We start from the raw sequence: 23,114 nt of genomic DNA on the forward strand, positions 1-23,114 counted from the left end.
ATATAACGGCATAATTGAATACAGATGAATGTATCAAACCCCCAGTGCACGAGTAGCAGCTTCTACTGAACTTTCAACTCTGAATTAGTTTCTCGTGGACTTTGTATCACCAAGCAAAGAGATCTCAATTTTTCGGCTGCCGGACACCCCCGTAAGAAGACATCATGACACTTAAGTTCTGTGCTAACATCTCCTGGATGTTCCGGGAGGCGGGAGCGGTGCCGCTGCGGTACGGGGCCGCGGGTCGGGCCGGCTTCCGCGGAGTGGAGGCCGCCTTCCTGTACGATCATCCCATGGAAGAGGTGGTCAAAGCCAAGGAGGAGGCGGGGGTGGAGCAAGTTTTGATCAACATGTTCCCGGGAAACCTAGCCGACGGCGAGCTTGGCCTTGCAGCTTTGCCGGGGAGGCAGCAGGCCTTTAAAGACGGCCTGGAACTGTCGATCAAATACGCGAACGCCCTTAATTGCAAGCGGATGCACTTAATGGCAGGTCGCGTACCGGTGGACTGGAGTAGGGAGGCCGCCCTGCCCAGCATGGAGGAGGCGTTTGTGGAGAACCTGAAGTTCGCTGCCACCAGGCTGGAGAAGGAAGGCATCCTCGCACTGATCGAGCCCATCAACTCCAAAATGACGGATCCGAAGTACTTCCTTAACACCCCTCAGCAGGCGCTGGGGATACTACAGAAAGTCGGCCACAAGAACGTCAAGCTGCAGATGGACTTCTTCCACCAACAGATCATGGACGGGAACCTCACCAACAGCATCAAGGAGTACCTCCCGCACATCGGCCACATGCAGATATCCCAGGTGCCGGGCAGGGGAGAGCCGGACACGGACGGGGAGGTGAACTACGGGTACGTGTTCGGTGTGTTGGAGAGTGTGGGGTATGACGGGTGGATAGGGCTGGAGTACAACCCTGCCGGGGACACCGTTACCGGGCTGGAGTGGTGGAGGAAGTACATGAGCAAGGCCAAATGATTCTAGCCTGATTAATCACTCTCCTGGCGTCACACCGGACTGACAGTCCCATAGCCTCTGGCAGCAAGAGATTGAACAGCAAAAAAAATGGTTCTTATTAGCAGCAAAGCTGCCTGCCAGAGTGTGTAGGCTGATGAAAAGGGTTATTTCAGCTTTATGTTGTTATGAGATATGCTCAGCCTGCCAAGACACAAACAATCAAGACCTATACAGACAGTGTGAACTCAAATTTCTTTTCTTACAATCAAGAATGGAAACACAGGAACGAAATAGAAACCACACGTGATAGTAGTTACTACCTGTTAATAAGGTAGTAACTCCCATACCATTCCAGTTCATTGGAAGACAATTGTACTTGTACATAAAGATGTAACTTTTAATTGTCTCACAACAAAAATTATTGTAGTCATAATGTACAAATGGGATGCTTTGCAAATTTGCTTCAGGATATTTCCTCAATAAATGATGTATTAATTACATGACTTGTAGCTTTTTTTTATTGTCTGGTTATTTGTCACAACTAAAGTGAGGGCTATATCGCGACGTTGCAAGACAAGAAGTGGTCGCTAGAATGAAAAAACTATCAATTAACCTTAAAGCGTGAGTTGCTTTCTCGGAGTGAGGTTTTCACCATCATTTTGAAGAGGGACCACGGTCTTTAAAGCCACGTGTCACATGACATGCAGCGGGTGGTTATTCTACTTTACATCACCACGTTGATGGTGTTTTTCTCCATGGAATGAATGTTTTATTTGTGTCAAGTGTCTTCGAATAAATAAAGAACTGTTGTGTTATATCCCAGGTAAATATGCGTAGTTTAGTGGGTTTAGTTATCTGTTAGATAAAGATCATATTATGTATCCATCTCCCTGACTTAATTGTGCACTACTGATCTTGAACCTTTTAGGCGGCAATAAATGTAATTCAAAGTTAGACTCAGACATTCTATCTTACTAAACTACAATACTACGTACTAATACACAGAGAACGGCAGACAATGTGTGATTTCCACTTTCTTTTATTGAGTTCAACGAAGTTCGTCAAACAAAATATAACGACATTTTGTGAGGAATTTTGTTCCAGCAAAATTCTCGATTACAAACAACGTTAAACATTACAAATAACTTTACAACATTCGTACATACATTTCAGTTTTACTTATTGCACACAGTATCAATCATAACTGCTCGTAATTGTAAGGCAACTTCGTATGATATACAGTTTTGCATAGTTATTTGAGCTTAGATACAAATGCATTGAAGCTCTGCTTTACCGTGGTCATCGGACAATGGTTCAAGAAAAACAATGATAAAAGTTAGATGATACATGGGTGTCACCAGCGAATCTGTACAACTTGTCCTGCTACGACTTGTAGCGGTAAAATGCTTCATATATACACTTGAATTATTTACAAGTTTGTACAAGTATTGAGCAATTGTCCCTATACAACTTTTCTTCCTACTACCAGTCCTTACAGCGAGACTCTCTGCAGGTTCTGAACTGGCGCAGGAACCATCTGTGGCGAGGCGGCGGGCAGGTAGCTGTAGCTGGTGTAGGGCAGCGCCATGACGTCGGAGCGCGGGTACGTCATGACGGCGGGATACGGCAGGGACGTGGCGTAGGCGGAGGTGACGGGCACGGCGTAGTGGTGCGGGTGGGGCGCGTAGCTGTAGGAGGACGGCTGGGAGATGGCGGCGTACTGGTACCCGTACTGCATGTAGGGATGCTGGGCCATGGCGGTGTAGCGGCGGACGTTCCTCCTGGCGCGGCGGCGGTGGAAGTCTCCCCGGGAGAAGTCCTCCATGTTGGCGGGGTGGATGGCCCAGTAGTTGCCCTTACCGTCCTGAGACCGCCCGGCCTTGATGAAGCAGTCGTTGAGGGACAGGTTGTGGCGGATGGAGTTGCGCCAGGACCGCTCGTTGTTGCGGTAGAACGGGAAGTTGTCCATGATCCACTGGTAGATGTCGCCCAGGAGAAGCCGCTTGTCCTTGGATGACATGATGGCCATGGCGATCAGGGCGATGTACGAATGGCGGGGCTTCTCCAGCTCGGACGGGGACTCGGGCGACTCGGGCTTCGTCTCGTCGGTCGTCGTCGGCAGAGGGTTGGGACTGACGCCGATGGGTGAGATGCTGCCGGCTCGGTCGTCCTCGGATCCCGACTCGGACCCCGACACGGGCGGGCTGCACCTGACCATGCTGAGCAGGGGAGCGGGAAGGTGGTCGTCCTCCCTCAGGGGGCCTGGCTTCTCCACGCCGACCAGCCTGTCGATAGAGAATGGCAGCATGTTGACTTGCGGAGAACTTGGGAAGGTGATCGTCGAGAAGATGCGTCGAGCTCGGAGGCTGTCTCAGAATGAAGACAAACCGTTTCTCGCCTGGGTTTTATAGGCGAAGCCAATGGCCAATCAATCAGTGGGTGGGCTCTCCAGTTATTGTCTTGGTGCTAATTTGCACTCAATTATCACCTCGCTTGAAAATGGGGAGGGCGTAGCCAGGATTACCATCTGAATGCACATTGTACGCATGATTGCCACATTGTTGGCACTTTGGGCCCAATGAAGTGCACTTGTTTGTCAACATATGGCTTATGGCGTGAAGTTGATGCTCTGTCATATTGAAAAGATTTACATGTATACACAAATCCTACTATCTTCATGGACGTGCCTATACAGACATGGCCACTTCACGGACAAAGAGATTCCACCTCTAAATACCCGTTATTTACTTTAAACACAAGAGCCTGCGACTCGAGTGGAAAATAATGTTTACTGGTTCAAGTAACGTTTATCATTTTGGCACTTTTATTCAGGTGTGTTAGACAGTATTATGTGTACAGGATCGTCTATAAAAGTTAAGTTAAAGTGCCCGCATGTCAAAATATATTACTTATAAACATTTCTACAAATCCCTGTGATGAAAGGGGAAAACATATGACAAGAAGGCATTTTGTCAGCGGCTTTCGGATTTACTGGAAACCGTTTTGAAATAATTGACAAATGAACCTGGAGTGTGGATTAGGTTCAACATGCCGAACGAAGTATATTTGAACACTAGTGTTAAGCTCTTGTTCAAGCGAGATAGATTAACACGTGCCCTTACGGATTGGATGATAAACCGGAAGAACTGTCAGATAATCGCTTCCCTCTGGTATACATGTACAAAATGTACTACACTACACAGCTCCGAGTTTCTTCTGCCAGAAAGCGCAATATGAAATGCTTTCCTTTCTTTTCAGCAAAATCTGACAAGACTATAGTTTTATCTCAATAGTGGCTTAAGTTTTTTAATATCCGCGACAAACATCAGACCTGATTGCTAACGTTAGTTATCACATCTATTCCACATTTAGTTCAGAAAAGTATTTAGCCATAAAAACATGATTATCCAACTAGTGGTTATAATAGTATGTTTTATTCCGTTTTTGTCAAAACGCTTTTCCTGCACATTTTTTTTTTCAAACAAAGAATAGCCAACTCTAAATAACATGATTCTTCGTAAAATGTTGCTGGTACTTTTTGCTTTTCTTTGTGTGTGTGAAACTTGTGAAATAAATCCAGACAATTTTCACAGTTTCTCGACGAAACCTTTTCTCGCACTTCGATCTGTCATTCAAATTCGCTGGAAACTGGCACTAACGTCTGACAATGGGCGCTGATGAGTGTACTGACCCATTCTCTGCAGACGCCAACTTGTCTTACCTGCCTTTTGTTGGGAGCTCCAGGTCTTTTGTGTGTTGTTTATCTCGGGGCGTGGATGTTTCTCGCCCTGATCCCTCCCAGTTGAAAACATCGCTAATGAAGCTATTGTTTTCCCAAGGAGGTGTAAAACGCCCCTCGTTGTGCCCTCTCCACGGGGTGACCTGCTGTCAGGTGAGGAGAGAAAAACACGACGTTCACGTACTTCACACTTATGGTTTCTGTTGGACTCTTTTGAAAGGATCCTTTTGTCACGGGATCGAGAAGTATTGTCCCCCACAGAATTGATGGTTGATGGTGTTTTCCATAAAAACAGAAACGAAAATTGTTGTTGGAACGTGAAAGCAATTATGTGCACACAAAAGAGCTAAAAACAAACAAAATCTTAGCATTTCACACAGCGTGGTTGAGGAAATGATCGCTATCTATTTTCCGTATAGACAGAGCAAAACTTTATTAAGTCAAACTGAAAGACAAAATCTATTAAGTTATCGTACCTCCATTCAAATCATGAAATATATTGAAACAGCTAACCAGGCCATTGTACTATCAGTGATCTTCCTTGAAACTATCAAACTTCTTCTAGTTCTTGACAAGTGATTCAACGTGGAACCATCAGGACATACACGTATCGTCTCGAAAACCAGGAGACAGATTTGTTTTAATTCTAGAATAATACGCTGACTTGGCTTCCACCAGAAAAACATTCGGTGTTATTCTGAGAGATGTTAGATCTAACGTGAAATATGAAAAAAAATGGACTTTATAGTCGATTAAGAGAGTTAACTAATTTTTTGCTTTGGGTTAGCGAAAAATGGAATTAACTTTGACTTTTATTATTTCACATAGTGATGTGCTTCATGGGTAAATAAAAATGTTGCCCTTTTCTATTTCTTTGTTTTGTAAAAAAAAGGTAATTATTACATTATTTTTAAGTACCGAGATATTGTGTCGAGATATTGACTAGTATAAATATAACATAACCTGGTGGTAGGTTTCTTGGTCTGTTTAGTTTGTACTTTTTGCTTATGTACTAGTTTATCTTGGAAATGATCTAATTCGTTGCAGATCTAATATGTGATATGTGTATGTCGAAATATCAGCAACAGTCTCTTACAAATGTAACATTTGGGGCGTTCCCACGCATTTGTTCCCTTTCTTAACAATAGTAAAAAAAATGCAGGAGTCAAGCTTATGAGTAACAAACAAACAAAGTTGGCATTAGGAGCTATTGGCTTCCACTTGACGCTCTTGACAATAGCGACAACAACAACAACACTGCTACTACAAGCTACACTGAAAGGAAACCTGACGGTAATTGTCTTGGGAAAGATGGCGCGACGCGGACTTTACCATCAGAATAGTGGCCGTCTGAAAATGTCGTGGGAGAAAAACAAATACACATTCTGTACAGCAAGGGACGTTTTAGCTTGCTACCAGCCATAGCAAAACGCGCTATTTCGAAATGAATGGTCATACAACATATATATCTGTTGGTCAAGGAAAACTCAGTGGGTGGCATGAATTTGATGGGTTTGAACTATGTATAGGGCTGTGCTCGTTTATTAATGTTTGAATGTTTGAGAAAAAATTCCGATGTCAGTGACGAGCCAGCACACCGATTGTATACAGCCTGGATAGATTGTTTGAGAAAATCTTCCGACATTTCTGGATTTAGGGCTTTTTTTATAAATCTGGCGCCGTGATTTGGCAGTGACACTGGTTTGCTTAATCAATACATGTAGATACATCTGTTCCTTTGTAGTGCTGAATCTAGTAGAGGAGTCAATGCCCTCTGGTTCTTGTATAAGCTCTGTAGATAAAAGAAATGTGTATCGGCTGCACTTCCTCCACTCACATGCGAACCAGACAATCATGATAACCATTCAAAATGACTCATGCTTTACGGCAAGGTTTCAACCTTACTGCGAATCTGATATGTTTGTAGCCCCATGGTACAGAAACGTATTCTGATCTTGTCCACTTTAGCAAAGTTTTAATAGAGGCTTGTTGGTGTTCTATGAAAAGGATGATGCACTGACGGAAAAGTTTATCTCTGCTTTCTGTTGAAAGATGGACATGTATTTTGAAGCATCGAAAGTTTTGGAACTTTCTTCGGGGAACGAAAGATCGTTCAGCAGTATTTCAGTATACATACTACTGACTGTATTTTCAAACAACTTTGCCAATTGCAAGTGGAATTAATCGGAAGAAAAGAGGTTTCTGGAATCGTGTTGGAACACAGATTCTGACAGACAACATTGTTCGCAGTTGACAACAGCCCTCTGCTAAGTTGGCTGAACTTTGTCTGGAGGTTATACAATACATGAGCTACGGGAACAAAATCTAGAATATTGTTATTGATTTGCATATGGAAATCTTTTTATTAGACAACAGACTTTGGGGAAAGTTTCTTGATTCTCTTGACAGGTAGATTTCGCCAGTGTCAGGAAAAGGTAACAACTGGCATGAGCACATAGGACTCAGCAAAGCGCCCCATCCCAGAAGCGTAGCCAGGACTACACTCACGAAATGGATCTTAGCCAACAATCCCACAAGCCTTATGTAAGCAAACAAGGATCTCCTAGTGGAGAGTCACTTCACTTTATTCTCCAAGCAGAGGTTGAGTCGCGGAAATACAGTAGTAGTCGGGAAAATTATCGGCGCGCTTGTTACGTCACTGAATCAATTTTACTAACTCGATATAAAGTGGCGTTATCAGTGATTTCCCCCTATGACTTATCCATTAATAGTTTGAGCTGTAACCAAGTTACAGATTTGTATATATCATCACTATAATAACAAAAAAGGTTGGGGATGATTTTCCTGAAAAATTGTATTCATTTGTATAACACGTGCATTTGTGGGGACGCTCTACTTGGGGGGTGGACAAATATGTAATCATTTCAAACTTCTTAGCTTTTCCGTCTTTCCATTTTTTTCTCGATGTGCCCAGGAATGTTGAGTGGCCTTAGTCTTGTGAGAATAGAGATATCCATCTAGACCAGGTAATGAGGTAATTAGTGGTCATTAAGGAACGGATCTTATCAGGAAAACAGCTCTGTCCGATGGAGGCAGTGACAACAGGCGGAGCTGTGAGACACACACGCGTCTATCTACGTAATCCTGTCATTACTGACACAATACGTGGGTGGGACTGGGTGGTACAATACATAAATACACGGGCTGCTAGTTATAACAAGAAATACGCTTGGGGCATTGGTGGATGTGCAGGTTTGTGTGCTCTGTGGGTCGTTCATATAGCGGCATTCAAATCCTCAACTCATGCTGAAGGCGCGGTCACACGAAGTTCGTCGTATGTCATCGTACGAATTTCATGTCGAAGTATTTTGAAGCAGACAAAACCAAGACGGAACCGGTCGCAGAAAATGATCAAAGACTACCTTCTGAGGTGGCAAGACAGTCGAATTGTACACAACACACATATGACTCTCTAAAGATTACCCAAAATTTTCGATGACGGTCGTATCTGACCGCGCCCTTAGAACTACAATCATGTTTGGTTTCCTAGGCCAGACAAGGACGTCTAAGTTTCTGACCTCCTTTACCAAACACCAACACAAGACCATACAACAGTTCTCTACAAGATTATTCCCCTTTATTTTGGTGCTGAGTACCTGGCTGAAGAGTAACGTTAAAGACAATGAGACACCCTGATAATTTCTTGTTGTTGATTTATTTTTAAGTCTTACTTTGAAATGCACATTGTTAAATATCTCTAAATAATAAATTCTCTACACAACATTGTTAATAAAACAAATAAAAAGTATCTAAGCAAAATGTACAACTCTTAGTGGCCTTTGTTGGTGAAACAGGTGATACAGGGCAAACACACTAGTCTAGTGTCAGTTTCTGCATGTCTTGTATACAGGAATAAAAGACTTGTTGGTCATCACTTCAATTACTGTATTTATGATCTATGTTTTGAAAATTATGTATCTTGCTCTTTTGCAAACCTTTCTTTGTATTCTGGTATTAGATTTGGAGTCTGCAAGGGAAGTCATACATCAAATTCCTTTCAAACTGGAACACATACATATGGAGTTTGAACGTATATCTTGACCACCAGGATATAATTAGTGTTCAATATTTACATCCCATATTCATCATAACATTTTCTTTACATCAATCTCAGTCCAAGACTGAATTTTACATCTTATTAAGTCAGGTTACTTGGTATACTATACACATGTCTATCAAATTAGATGTGCCATCTACAAAAGTATATTCTAAAGGCATTTGGGGTGTTTTACACATGCAGGGGTCAAAATTAACCTGCTGAAAACTTCTGACATAAATGTATCATTTTCATTTCATAACTTGTATCTGTAACAATGGAAGACTTGAAGAGTGACAACTTTCCAAAGACTCCAAAGATTTTTTCAGCTCACTTGACAAGATTTCACACCAGCCACTTTTGAGACAGAATCATTGCCAAATATGCTGCATATCAGTAAAAGTCTTTGGTAAGCAAAGTTGTCCAGCTACTCCTTCCAGAGGCCTATAAAATTGCAAGAAGCCTGTCATGCTAATCTTGACCCCTGCAAAACTGTATAATATACATCTTGACACAGTTCCATACTTGAAATGGGAAAGTTTTCTTAGGCTATTTTGCAAGACAATTTTCTGTCTGACATTGGCGTGGGAAAACCATGATTCAAGTGTAGACAATAGAAGTGAGAACAATCAGTTCTTGCACCTATTCACCCTGCTATGGTATTGTTCTCACTATGTTTTGACAGCACCTGACAACAGACAACTGTTGTGACAGCTCAGCTTCTACATGTGTATCTCAATTGTGTATTTCATACTCAATGTGGTCTGGATATCTCACATCAGTGCAAAGAAACATTTGAATTGCTCTTCTCATATCTTTAGACGCTATGAACATAACAGTCTTTAAAACTCCAACTTGACATTTACAAAAGCAAGAAATATTTTCTTTTCAACTACTGTGGCTGACACTAGTACAGTACAACACAAAGGTAGAGGGATAATATTATGATGTAATGATGACATATTTCTGTAACTGATTTGACTGAAATTGACTGAAAACAAGTTGGCAGTTATCTTCATTCAAGAAACAGTCAATACATCAAATTTCCACTAATGTTACATTATTTTCCCCTGACTCTGGGATAGGTCGAGTACAAGCCTTTCTTTAACACTTTCTTAATGCCTCTTGTCTGTTTATCTTATCATCACTAATCATCCTTGCATAGTCTATCAAGTATTACTAAATATCTAGTGTCTAAAAATATAATGCTCTATATACTGTCTTTTTTACATTCTACACATAAATCCAGGTTTCATGGAATGATGATGACTTTCTAAGTGTTGTGCCAATTGCACTTTGAAAATAATATATACATCATGCAAACCCTACAAACAAATGTTTCTACAAAATGCTCAAAATATGACCACAACATATTTAAACATGTGACTACTAAGATATGTCCTTGGTTTTCAGAAAGGACAAATAATTTAACAATAGCAATGTATACAGTGCTGGTCTACAATTTTCATTGTAGAGACAATGATGGAAAGTTCTCTTGCTATAAAACTGTTGATAACTTGACTTTTGCTACATGACAAACATAGAAAACAAATGCTTCAAAATTAGACAACAATTTGCAATGGCTTTTGATTATTCTTTTGTCAATAACATTAAAATGACACGATTCACACTAGGCTATTGCTTAGTAGAATATGTTTGAAGATATTACCATAAAACCATGTTCTCAACATAAGAACATGTGAGAAAATAGCACTTGTGGACTGTAAATACAATGTTGTCATCATATAAACCAATAAAAACACAGAAGAAGCAAATTTTGAATGTAGTTATGTATCATTTGACAATTTGCTGATATCTTACTTTGGATTTGCTTAAGTCTTTTGAGCAACATCTAACCAACTACTTGTAATTGACTACTAGCAGTGTTGCACAACATTTACACAGATGATTCTTCGTTACAGAATCTTAAGTAGAATAGTGACAAAAACAACAACATTGTGACATGGTTACGTCCAAGTAACTCATGACAAAAATTCTGAAAACACCAAATGACTCCAATGACTAACCGCAAGTCTTAAAACTTTTGCAGTAGTTCTACTTTTGTGGTTCTTGTTGTGAACCATGAATTCATGACCGCAAAAAAATGTTTTTCTAATGAATATTACTATAGAACAGTTTCAACCAGAAATAATTTATAACAGTGAAAACCTCCTTTTCTCTCCTACTGTGATCTAAAACCACCGCGAAAGTAAAGGAATCTACAGTGTAATCTCCAAGCAGATCCTACGGTGCCGCTGGCCAAGGAGTATAGCTGACAGAGGGAGTCATTTGGCCGGCTATACTCCATGGCCAGCTTTGATACTACCTTAAAGGCACCGTAGGGTCTGCTTGGAGACTATCTACAGTATACAGGTGATCAGTAAGATGTGTTGCTCTTGAGCAGTGAGGTGTCGTCTGCGCAGTCGTCCCAGCTCCGCCTCCACCTGCGCACCTGCCACTGCCCCAGCATGACCACCAGCAGCAGCATGCACATCCCGCAGATTCCCGCCATCACATACGCCACCATCATCAGCACCGTGGTGTCCTCCTGAGGCACCGTGTACGCACAGTCCGTCGTGTTACCTGCAGAGGGACACAGAGGTGTATACTGTCAGTCTTGAGATGTTTGTGGTGACCTCTCCGCCATAAATAATACACAGAGACTTGCATTTGAATTGCATGCCCACTGTTCTACATAGTTGTTTCAACTGCAAATTCAAAACATGGAAGAAATCATCATTTTCCTTTCCTTTGACTTTTTAACTGACTAAATAGTATGCGTTACTCACTGTGGGGGAATGGTCCTGCCACTCCTGAGGACTGGGTTGTATCGCGGACTGTAAATAAAAAAACACCAACATTCTTAAACAGAACAAGAGGATACAACTATTACGTGTAGCAGAAAAATGGTACGTCTAACATGGAAAAGAAGCCTAACTTTTATTTGACAATTCTTGTCAGGTTAAACAGGATCTAAGTGACAAAAGAGTTCCCCACCTCCACAGGTGGACTTGGCAAAGCCCACTGTCTTGTTCTCCCTGTCAAAGACAACGTAGAATCCCTCCATCACTACAGCTCCAATCACAGTCCCTGTAAGAAAATGAACATCATTGTTTCAACTTGCGTAAGAAATGGGGGTGATGGTTAAAATCCTCCAAACATAATCTTAATCCTGTAACTATTTTTTTTTAGAACAATAGAACATTAAACTATAGAACATTCCTCAGTCAAAGATGGTTGTTATCTTCTTCCAAGAGAAATCCTACAGCTTTCACCAGTTAGTTCCTTCTTACTATAAGTATAATGTCAACTGTGAGTGCTTAGCAAGCAGCAGCACCTAGCACGTCTACAGTGAACTGCAGTCACCCTTCAATTTATGTCAGTGACTGTGCAGTGCATGTACTAGTAATTGAGTAAAATGGTTTAGAAATGGTGTTTCTGGTTGAACTGTAGGGTATTTTGCTATTTTGAATATCTGTATATGAATATCTGTAATATTTTTGTACATGAATATCTATAATACTTTTGAAGGAGCAATCCAGCTTCTGGAAAAAAGGAGAGACTAATAATGAAGGAAGACTACCGGTGGTCTAATAGTAGAAATTGGACGAGTCAATAGTACACTAAAGGAATCGGCCAGCCAGAGGAGTTATTTCCTCACCGCAAAATAACTCCTCTGGCATACTATGGACTCTATTTGTCCAATTTCTACTATTAGATCACTGATTCATGGAGCCTGGTAAAGGCTAGACTACCTGTGTCTGATGATGTGATGGCAAACTTGTAGCAGTCCTCTGTGCGCCCGAGTCCATCGCTGACGGCGCGCATGTACTGCTGTGGGGAGATACTGAGCCGGAAGGCCTCGCTGTTGGAGGTGCCCTGGAGGTAGATCCCCATGGGGGGGAAGTGTTCCCACGGGGTGGAGCCAATCTTCCAGCACATCAGGTCCTCACCTGTCCAGAACTCTGCCGGGATGTCAATCTGGGGAGGGGGTCATGCAGATTGTATTACAGCACTTAAGCCCCACAGCATATTAAGTTCTCTAAATATCGATTAATTGTGAGCAGTAACAGTTATGTTACAGACACTTGTTCTAGCTCATGTCAATCAAAATACAAATGTACGTCTAATGCAGTCAGTCATGGCAGGGCATTGTCGCTCTCTCTGAGGAACCCCTCCCTTGAACTACTCCAGACTCTTCTGCATCTTGCAGTCTGTGGCCAGGTGGGGCCTATAGGTGTTTCTGCAGGTTACGTGTAATGCATATTCAAAACTGACCAAGAAGACCACTCATGGGACCAAGAAAAACTGGTCTATGAGAACAGGAGGTCATTATTGACAGGATTCTTGATGCTTGTTTCAATGGGAAAATAACCTAAGGCACCACTAAAAAGTGTTCACAATGGCCAGGTGGTCCACATGTAGTGGTGGTCTCTTGTAAAGGGTTGACTGTAATAAGACAATACTGTATTTGGCTACTCACATCTGTCTTTGCATCCAGCATTTGCTTAACTTTCCTGAAGACTTTCTTGGGGACTCTCAGGTTGGTGGTACCACTGTCAACTATAGTCTTGTCAAAGTTGTACTGCAAGGAAGACTATCAAGGTTAAACCCAGTGCATTTTTGTATTCCCTGTATCCATTTCTACTTTTCACTCTCCTTTCCTTTACACAACAGAAGTATGTCAGAAGGATAACTTTCTGCACTATGTTCATTATACACATGTATACTGGCACTACTACAAGCAATCGGTCTTCATATCTGTCTATTTTTCATTCACACTTTTTATCATTTCAAGGACAACCAAAGTGAATGACACTGGTAAATCTAATCCAATCCAATCTAATCTAAACAAATGAATTTGTAACAGAGCTGTCAAAATAAAAATGCACAACTGATGCAGTGACCTACATTGCAGTAGGCCAGTAATTCATGGATCATCTGGATCATGTACGAATAAAGTACATCACATCTGGGGTTATCCAAACTTTAATTACTTAAAATCACTAGTTAGAGCACATTGATTTTGCTCTGCGTTTGGGTTTCCAACATGAAATACCACAAATGCCCAAATTATAAAACATAATTGTAAAAGTTCATGTCAATGGAAAGATGTTCATAAATGGCTGTTCAATTTTCCCCCAAAGAAAATTGCTGTAACTTAAAAATTCCAACCACATTGTACGTAACATAATGACACCTTAGTCACTCCCTTCATTTTCTGTTTGGAGCAATACTATGTAACATTAGATGCATAAGTAAATAAATTTGTATGGTGTTTTGTGCCTAATGCAGATATCATTGAATAAGCCATGGATAATGACAGCCATTATTGGATGTGATGCTTCAAATGTTCACTTTGGATCAGCACTTAACCAGCCTTGTACTTGTGACTCTATCAAGGTCACCTTCCTGCTCATCCAATCTATATTTAAATGCCAACTGCCATTTGATGCCTGTCATTAGCAGGACTGTAAAGCACTGTTCATGAGTGGGTTATGGTCGACTGGCCACAGAAAATTCCTGATGGATCCGTACAAGTCAATGGGGATTAAGAGAAGGGTAAAAGATCATTGGTGCCTGCTAACTGTTTCAGTTACATTCTGACATTCATAGGGGACTCAATTTTCTTTTTGTGTTGTGTTGTAAAGCGTAAGGCAAATTCTTAAAAGAAAGAAATATGGTAAGCAGCTGATGGTAAGACAGTAAGACTAGCACACTGATATGACTGATCCTGATGACACACTGTCCTGGCAACGAAAATCAGGAGAAACTTGATCGATGCCCAGCACAGAAGAAAACCATGTTAAAGAACTGCACAACAGAACTGTGTCTGCTACCTGATGTGACTTATGTGGGAGAGAATGACATTCTAGAATTGGACTGTTCAGCCAAAGCCGATGCTGTAGAGCTGATGTGAATTTTACCATGGTCAATGCTAAGCGACAGATGACATATACTAGCACACAATCAAACTTCACCAACCTCTTTGCAGTCCATCCCAAGGTCCTCTCCATCTACCTCCACCTTAGTGATGATCACCTCGTAATACCACTCTCTCCTCAGACTGCTGTACAGGATGGGACCCTCATACAGGTCAGCATCTATGCCTCCCACCACCTGGGGAAAGTCATGTGGACAGGCTATCAAACATCACTACACGGTGGTCCGGTTGCTATGCTTTTGTCCGCGTTGTCAGGGTAATTTGCCCCGCCCAAGGCACCGCGGGGTGCCAACCGCGGCCCTGTGTCCATGTCTACACACTGATACACATTGCTAGATATTTCTCAAAATAACGAATGTATGGTAGTCATGTCAAGAAACAGCAAAACTCACTTACAGAGAGGATATGTTGAATTTTCAAATTCATACAAGTACAAAAGTGACACTTATACACTGCGTTCAAAATACCCTATCAAATCAGACGAACGTAAGAAAGGTTACTATAGGTGACCGAACTTTGAACTTTGCAAATTTTCCTCAAGGGATATTTTTCTAATTTACGCACTAAACATTTGTTGAAGTTGTAGTCAATGTTCATAGCGATAATTTTTTAGTTACAATCCTTTACCGCCGATGTCTGTGAAATTAAAGATTATTTTCCAAATTTTGGGCCACATTTCCTCACATTTCCCTTCCGTATTTCCCGTGAGCCTGATTGGAGCGAACAGACGACGTCATCAAAATGGCGGCGAAGTTTCGCTCTCCAGGCCCATGTTGTTTTCGCCGAAAAATCCCACGAAGATCAAAAGATATAGGCCAAAATATGAAGCTTGTGCTTATTTCAAACAGTGCACATGGCTGTAAGGGTTTGTTTGGGACTTATAATGAGCTGTGTCGGCCTCAATCAAAGCAGACAAGATATACAAGATGCAAATAAGTGAGAAATACTTCTATTGTATTCGCTGAGCGCCTCAAGCCAGATAATTGCCCGCGATTTTTAACTGAACGAGTTCTGTAGTAAATTTCTTATCCAATCCTCGCAAACGAGATTCAGAAACTGCTGTAGTTTTCAAGTTTCTTGTATATGGGCACTACCGTCCAGCTTGTACAGTCGTAGGGCATCATGCAATCTTCCGGCTATCAACCTGTGATCGTTAGGAGACTCTCACAAAATTTCACGAAAACTTTGTGTCGGCACGAGGAATTGAAACATTATCGACCGCTTCACGGGCCGGGAGAATTTGTACAGTTAGAAACGTTGAAAGATGCTTGAATAACATACGTCTGGGCTGTACCTCTTGTGATTAGAAATACATGCATGCCGGTAAAGTAATGTGACAAACTTGAACAAGGAGACAAACGGGAAAATGGCGTCGGTTGTATACAAGACAAAGGAACCCGGTCTGCTATCAAACAACACTCTCTTTAACCCCCCCTCCTTCACATTTAACTAAATTGATTTACTTCTGTGTGTTTTAATAAAATTCAAATCTTTTCTGTAATGTACCATTTCAAGCAAAAGGACTCCAGAAGTTTACCACGTATTAAAAGCCGAATACATTCAGCACTTTGATTCATACATGGCGTGGGTTTGTAAACAAACTGGAGGGCCGACCGGTCTAATCCAGCTCCCTCGTCAAATAATCCCCTTTCTTCCCCAGACTTTGATTTTCATTGTGTGCTTTATTGCAAGTTGCATTTATATTTACAGAGATGTGGGTTTTTTTATTTCAATTTTCCTATCAAGGACGCCAGAACTGGCAAAAGGCATGCATGTCGAACACAAGCCGACACATCAAACAGCGGCTTGTGCATAGTCTGTTACCGCCCGTATTGAATCACGAACTGTAGTTCATTATAGAAATACATGGGTGTAATGAATTATTAGAAAGAATACGTTTACTTATTGAATCGGAAAGCGAATGTTGATATTTCCGAGGCGTTGATTACTGATAGAACAGGACAGGGCCAGAGTCAAGCCGGTAATTTAATCTGTACATTTCTCAATCAAGGGCGCAAATATGTAGCAAGGGAAGTGTTGCTTCCATGGATATATTTTGAAAACAAAATATATATAGAAAGTCGACTTCATCGACAAACTATCCGTACTCTGTCGGTTAATTTCGTGTGTGTTTAGCGTAGCGCAGATTTTGTTTACAAATGGCGACGGGTTCCGCGCGTCCCCGGCGACCGCACGGTGAAGGCCCCGGGGAATGTCGGAAACTGATATTTCCTTGCATGACCTTAGTTTCGGTATTTTATAAATATTGGTGGCAGAATAGGCGAAAATGTAGCAAAGAAGGACTGAGTGGGCTGTATCAGCAAGACGCATCATCGTGGGAATGACCGGTTGGGTATTGTTTACTATGCAAACAGGGGAACAATTGGGGCGGAGACAGGCGTGCATTTGAATGGGGAAGTTCGCGGGAAAAATTCTGTTAGTCTAGGTGCGACCAAAACATTTCTAGTTCCCGCCCTCAAAGGTGTGAACCAATCAGCTATTGTTGCCATTAGTGAAATGGTTGATTGACATTGATTGGATTAGATAGGATTTTCAGGGCCTTTTAGACCATCGTGCTACTACTACTGCAACTACTACATGTACTATTACAACCACTACTACCACTACTACAACTACTACATGTACTAACACTACCATATGTACTACTAATACTATCACTACTACCACTTCTACATGTACATCAAGGACGTTACATCATGATGTAACGTCCTTGATGTACATGTACTACTATTACTATTACTACTACCACTACTACTACAACTTCTACATGTACTGCTATGACTATTACTACTACTACTACTACTACTGCTTTGACAGTCAGTCTAAACAGACTTGGACTTGGTACTATGCAGAAAAATACAAAACTATCAAAGTTGGAGAAAAACTGAAAAAGTTCAGAAGACATTGCTTCTGTGAAAGTATGTGAAAGCTACAATGAAGAACAAGAAGGATCTGTCATGTTACAAATTCAAAAAAAAGGAACAGCAACCAGCCTGTCTACTGTCAGAGTTTTCTATAATTACAGTCTGCAGCACACATATTTGTCTTATCCACACTTTCACAGCTTTGAAAATATTTGCCTGTTAACTACGGTACATCGTACTACTGTTACAGGTTACAGGTAAAAGTGGCATAAGAAAATGTTCTGACCATGGTTCCCCCCACACTGATGTCGGTGGTGTTGCCCTGGTCTATTGTCCCACAGAGTTGCATGGAGAAGATGTTTGGAACATGTCCCTCTTTCACCATGGAGTCAAAGAAGGGCTCCACAGTGGAGTCAGGCTGCAAGGATGCACATTATCATTGGTCAAATTGTTGATTGTCATCACTTTGACAAAGTTGTAAAGGTGAAGTATCACATGAAGTATCTTTAAAGTAATCTTTACTTCCAGCTAATCAAAAAGCCATAGCTGAAATTCACTGTCATCAGCAATAGCTTTGCATTCACATGTTCCATAACCAAAGTCGATGATGGCATCTGCTAATGCTGTGAAACAAATGAGACAAGGTCAATAGTCCATAAAGGCGGTGCTTTATTGAATGTGCAAATCAACATTTTCCTCTGAGCTGAAAAATCCTCACTGCAGACAAAAGTTGGCATTACGCCATACAGAAGAATGGTAGCACTTAAGCTGTAATCTACGCAGTTTTCTATCAGGCTTTGCCATCAGCAGGGAAACATATCATCATTCTTTTGTCATCATCATAATGTTACTATCGACCTTCACCGTGTGAAGGAGTTCTGAATGACAAAATGACTGTCTGGAGTGCCTTAAAGTGAGTTTTCACTCCATCAATGCATGCTTTAGCTGTATACCTGGTGCTGGTAGGGGCCAAAATCCCTATGTAAGGCCACAGCATCTAAATTTTATGGATAACATCAGCATGCTCATTAATTTTTCCCTGATTTCAGTAAAAAAAAAACAAGAATTTTTTTTCCTCTTCGGGGATGGTCAGATAGACTAAAATAGGCAAACATGTTGTTTTGCAGCCTAATAATCATACTTGTAGAAGTAACACTAGGGAGCTGTAGCCATGACTATAGTTGCAGAGGTTGGGTAGTTGTAAAAGTGCCACCATTATGCATGGAAGCCATGAATGTAGTTGCCATGTTGGCAAGTGATACCAGTGTACCACACTGGTATCACTTTTACTACACTAATTCACTTCTTGAATACAGGAAAGAATGATTTGTTGGTTGTGATACCATGTTTTGTCCCTTCCATTTTTGTTACAACGTTTATGGTGTCTATTTAGAAAATTCAGCCATCTTGTTTTTTTATACCCATCTTGTTTTTTTTTCTGCCCCTAGTATCTCATTATTTTTGCAGTCTGCATAACATAAAATTTACTTGCTGTGGCCTAAAGTAAAAACTGCCAAGAAGTTCACTCAGGGGACCAATCTGTCTATGAGGACAGGTGGTTACTATAGACAACTTGTGTCAATTGGAAAATTTTCTTAGGGACCACCAAAAAGTAGTCACATTGCCATTGGTCATTGGTCTTTTTGTAGAAGTGTTCACTTTTACAAGTTTGTACTGTAATGTATCTGTCTACAAATTATATTTTTGTGATAATGATTTGGAGTTCACCGTTGACTCTCTGCCTCTTCACAACTCCGAGCTGAAGACGAAATGATGTGATGGAACATTGGTATCTCTATGGAGATAGAGGCTAATGATGCGTTGTGGTGATGACTTATATCCTGTCATCAGTTCCACATCCAGTTATATCTCACCCAGCTATGGGGCAGATGTCCAATATGAACCAACAGTTGCCAAGTGGTCCATTTTACGATGACAATGACAAAGCATAGTGTTTTCGCTTTCATCGATTTTTTACACATTGCACATGTGGCCACTGTGTGGATTGTGAGGAAACCAGATGAGTTTCTTTTCTACGTTATTACGTAAAATGACCTCACGGTGACCACCCTTTGAAATCAAGAGAACTAAAATGCTTGAACCCAGTTTGAGATTTACTTTACTCATATATCAGAACTCCCAATTACTGGTAAAACCAAATTGCCATTTATAATGCCACATTCTCCCACAATCCAATCTTTATCAATCGCTCTAACTGGTTAGCCCCTGACCAGAGTCGAACTTTTCTCCTTTAGTCAAAGATAACTGATGAAATTGCTGCCATATTTCTCGAGTACATAAACTTATCAGAGGTTACCCAGGACCTTACACATAAACGTGTATAGCCCAGTGGTTAGTGACCCTGCCTCTAGACAAAGACTGTGGGTTTGAACTGTCGTCACTCAAGGGGCTTGTATGCTACTTGAATGGATCACACTCCTTAGGATGTGACGTTAAGAAGCGGTCCACTCTTCACTGTACTCATCAGTAGAGCTAGAGGAAATTCTCTGGTATGTTGTACCTCTAAATACTGTACAAAGCATCTGTCTTCACTGTCATGATCAGTTTAAGAGGAGGCCTCATCTATTCATTGAGTTCATTAAGCTAAACTGGTTGGAGATCATCTTAACTTGAAAGTTCATCTGTGTTGGTAGAAGTCATTCTTGAATTAGTCTCTATTCAGTCACATGTTCTATCTGCATAACATGATGTCACGGCAGCAGTGGATTGTTCATTCCTTGACAAAGACTGGTGCTATTCAGTCGAAAATTTGGGTGAGTCCAATTTTTCTGTTGGATATTACAGTTAAACTATTTCAAGAATGGTTGGAGATCATCATAACCTACCCTTGCTATCTCTGAGTAGGCCAGCCCCAGGATGCCCTCCCAGTGAGAGCCGTTGATGAAGAAGTTACTGGAGCTGGTGATACTGGCAATGTTGGCACGGACCGTCACATTTGGTCCGGAGGGGAGGCTGACCTCGTCTGTGCCGAGAGAACCTTTCCAGTTGCCTTGTGTGTATGGCACATAGACAGACTTCTGCGTATCTGTGTAGGTAGATGATCTGGGTAGAATACAAGGGACAAATGGTTATAATAGCCTAAGAATCCTATAGCTGAAACTTTTTTAATGTGGAATACTTTAAAGAAAAAATGAACAACATGTAGCCAGAATAGGCATCAAAACTCTACAAGGAATTTTGACATAAATTATCAGAAAAAAACTTTCTTCTTACAGATACACAAAAGCAGCTTAAGTTAATCTCTAAACTGTAATCTACAGGTGAAATAAAAAGTCTGTGAATAGCTGGATGGTGACTAAAAGGACTCAGTAATACATTTGATAGCCAAAATCAGCCTCAAAGCTATACACATTAATGGTTTCACTGTTTTGCCTTCTGGCGACATATACATTGTACTTCTGTATCACTATCACTATGGTCATAAAAGTAAAATGGTCTTGACGTGCATGGTTGTATCTAAGATAAGATACAAGAACTGAGGAGCGGACACAGCTGGATGATAACTGGTATTACAGCCGGGAGACTTAAAAGTTGAAAAAAATTGTTCCCGGGGCAAAGAACAAGAAATCGATCTACAATCACAGTATCCTCCTCCCTCCACACTGTACTCAGGGGAAATTATAAAAGGTGCTTTATGGGCCTGAGGGTCAGAGAGGAGCTTACTGGGCTAATAGGATATTTTCTGATGTGATTAGTCCTGCAGGGATGAGAACTATTTCCAGCCTGGTGTGGCTTAACTTTGCTTTCGTCTAGCGGCAGTAACATCTCTACCAGGCTTACGAGTTCATTAAAAGTCGGGAAGACAATGGCCTCGGTGGGGATACCCTTGCCAGCACCTGCTCACCCCCAGGCTATACGGAAGGGTAAAACGGTAACGACAAGGTAGGATGGTGCAGAGGCTTAATCTCCATTATTGCCTAAAGCCTGCAGAGAGAATTGAGCTACATACGTTCAACTCCCAGCACATTCATCACTGCTTGTTATTCTCATATTGGCTTCTTGTGTGTATTTATATCTCATATAACGATGTTGATGGTACTACATCATGGAAAAGGCATGTAAGCCTTACTTATGCCACAAGTGGGAGTATGCTGAATGTTTTCCATTTCCTTTCCAATTGTATTTAAAAGCATGTACGAATTCTTTCTGGCTTTGATTTGATTGAAAAAGGTCTATTGGCATCTGTAAGCCTACTGCTGCTTAGGGTTCTTCAAAGCTAAGTCTACAAACAGAGACATTACGCCAGCAAGGCCTTAGGCATGGAGTCAAACAGAATCAGTTTGATGGCTAGCTTCTGTTCAGGCTTGCAGGGCTTTGATTTAGATTGAATCTCAGGGCAGTGGTCCTTAGGATGTGCTATGATATCTATTTTGAATGCAAGGGTAAAAAGAAAATGCTGCTATGCTACATCAATCTCCTATAACAAATTATGACTCCTGCAAAGAAATTACCTTTACACGTTATAAAATTTCCTTCCTTCTTTTAAAAAAAATTAATACAAACAATCTGAAGTCCGTAGACACAATGAACAATCTCTATGCCCTTACAGGAGTACTAGTAAGTTACTTACAAACTCCTATCAAAGTACTTGTCCAGGAAGGGGTGGGGAGCTGCTCCGACTGCAAAGTTGCTGCTGCCTGTGTCTACCAAGATGTTCAACTGTAGGAAGAAAAGATGCAGGTGCAAAAGATGTGAATGAAGCACAATGCAGTCTTCCTTTTCATAACCAACATTTGCTTACCATGCTTTACACTGAAATCCAATACTAGTATTCAGATTCATGAAAAAAAAGACAACTCTTTAAGAGGTTTCTGGAAAGGCAAATACTCCTGTCTTACTTCTTAAATAGTATCTCATGCTTATCTTTATACTTTATGTATTAGTTCACTTTCACTGAACAACTTTTACCTACTTCCACATTCTTCTATCCTTACAATAATTATGATCATGTACCGCCTCACACATTGTATGTCCTTTAATCATTAATCATAATCATAATCAACTCAAATAAGAATAGATATGTTTTAATCTATAAATACATGCATTAAAAAGTTGTTTGCCTAGCCACATTCATGCTGACCCTGCCACATTGATTTCCAATAATCCAACTCCTACAGAATGACACGACAAACGTCTGCAACCCAATCAATGCCAACCCATCTGTCAAGAGCACAATATCGACACTGATCTGCTTAAATTATGGCTCCCTCTGGGAGAGAGAAAGGTCAAGATGGATGTAAGACAGATGAAGTCACACAACAGCTCTATATTACATCACAAAACTGTGTGAGGGCTGTCAGTGAAACACTGTTTAGGAAGATATTCTTCCTATTCACAGAGGATTAATATCATCAAATATTTATTGCCTTTCTGGGCCCATGGGAGCAGGATGCACAGTCCCAATGATGAAAGATGAGCTTACCTAATGATCTCACTTCAGTCTCTGAGGTCATTATCAAACATATAAGAGACTGAATGGGAAGATAAATACTGTTTTCTTTGAAATATCAGA

General features: G+C 41.0%; 3 protein-coding genes across 3 annotated transcripts in view; 1 reads left to right on the top strand and 2 right to left on the bottom strand.

Moving 5' to 3' along the window:
* Nucleotides 1-65: 65 nt before the first annotated feature.
* Nucleotides 66-1,456, top strand: LOC118421810 (putative hydroxypyruvate isomerase). The gene has a single exon (XM_035829314.1). It carries the CDS (start codon nt 165-167, stop codon nt 975-977), a length of 813 nt encoding a protein of 270 aa, XP_035685207.1. The 5' UTR covers nt 66-164; the 3' UTR covers nt 978-1,456.
* Nucleotides 1,457-1,979: 523 nt separating this feature from the next.
* Nucleotides 1,980-3,350, bottom strand: LOC118421800 (forkhead box protein E4-like). The gene has a single exon (XM_035829303.1). It carries the CDS (start codon nt 3,262-3,264, stop codon nt 2,449-2,451), a length of 816 nt encoding a protein of 271 aa, XP_035685196.1. The 5' UTR covers nt 3,265-3,350; the 3' UTR covers nt 1,980-2,448.
* A 5,002-nt stretch (nt 3,351-8,352) lies between these two features.
* Nucleotides 8,353-23,114, bottom strand: part of LOC118417244 (beta-secretase 1-like) — a 16,526-nt gene continuing 1,764 nt past the window's right edge. The window contains exons 2-10 of the mRNA XM_035822723.1: nt 22,173-22,261; nt 20,428-20,644; nt 17,868-17,999; nt 14,738-14,872; nt 13,236-13,337; nt 12,508-12,733; nt 11,750-11,842; nt 11,542-11,589; nt 8,353-11,335 (exon numbers count right to left, since the gene is read on the bottom strand). Coding sequence (XP_035678616.1) covers nt 11,130-11,335; nt 11,542-11,589; nt 11,750-11,842; nt 12,508-12,733; nt 13,236-13,337; nt 14,738-14,872; nt 17,868-17,999; nt 20,428-20,644; nt 22,173-22,261 — 1,248 coding nt within the window. The 3' untranslated portion in view covers nt 8,353-11,129. The remainder of the gene's footprint in view (nt 11,336-11,541; nt 11,590-11,749; nt 11,843-12,507; nt 12,734-13,235; nt 13,338-14,737; nt 14,873-17,867; nt 18,000-20,427; nt 20,645-22,172; nt 22,262-23,114) is intronic.

The sequence above is a fragment of the Branchiostoma floridae genome, chromosome 1 (assembly GCF_000003815.2).
Source record: "Branchiostoma floridae strain S238N-H82 chromosome 1, Bfl_VNyyK, whole genome shotgun sequence".
Lineage (NCBI taxonomy): Eukaryota > Metazoa > Chordata > Leptocardii > Amphioxiformes > Branchiostomatidae > Branchiostoma > Branchiostoma floridae.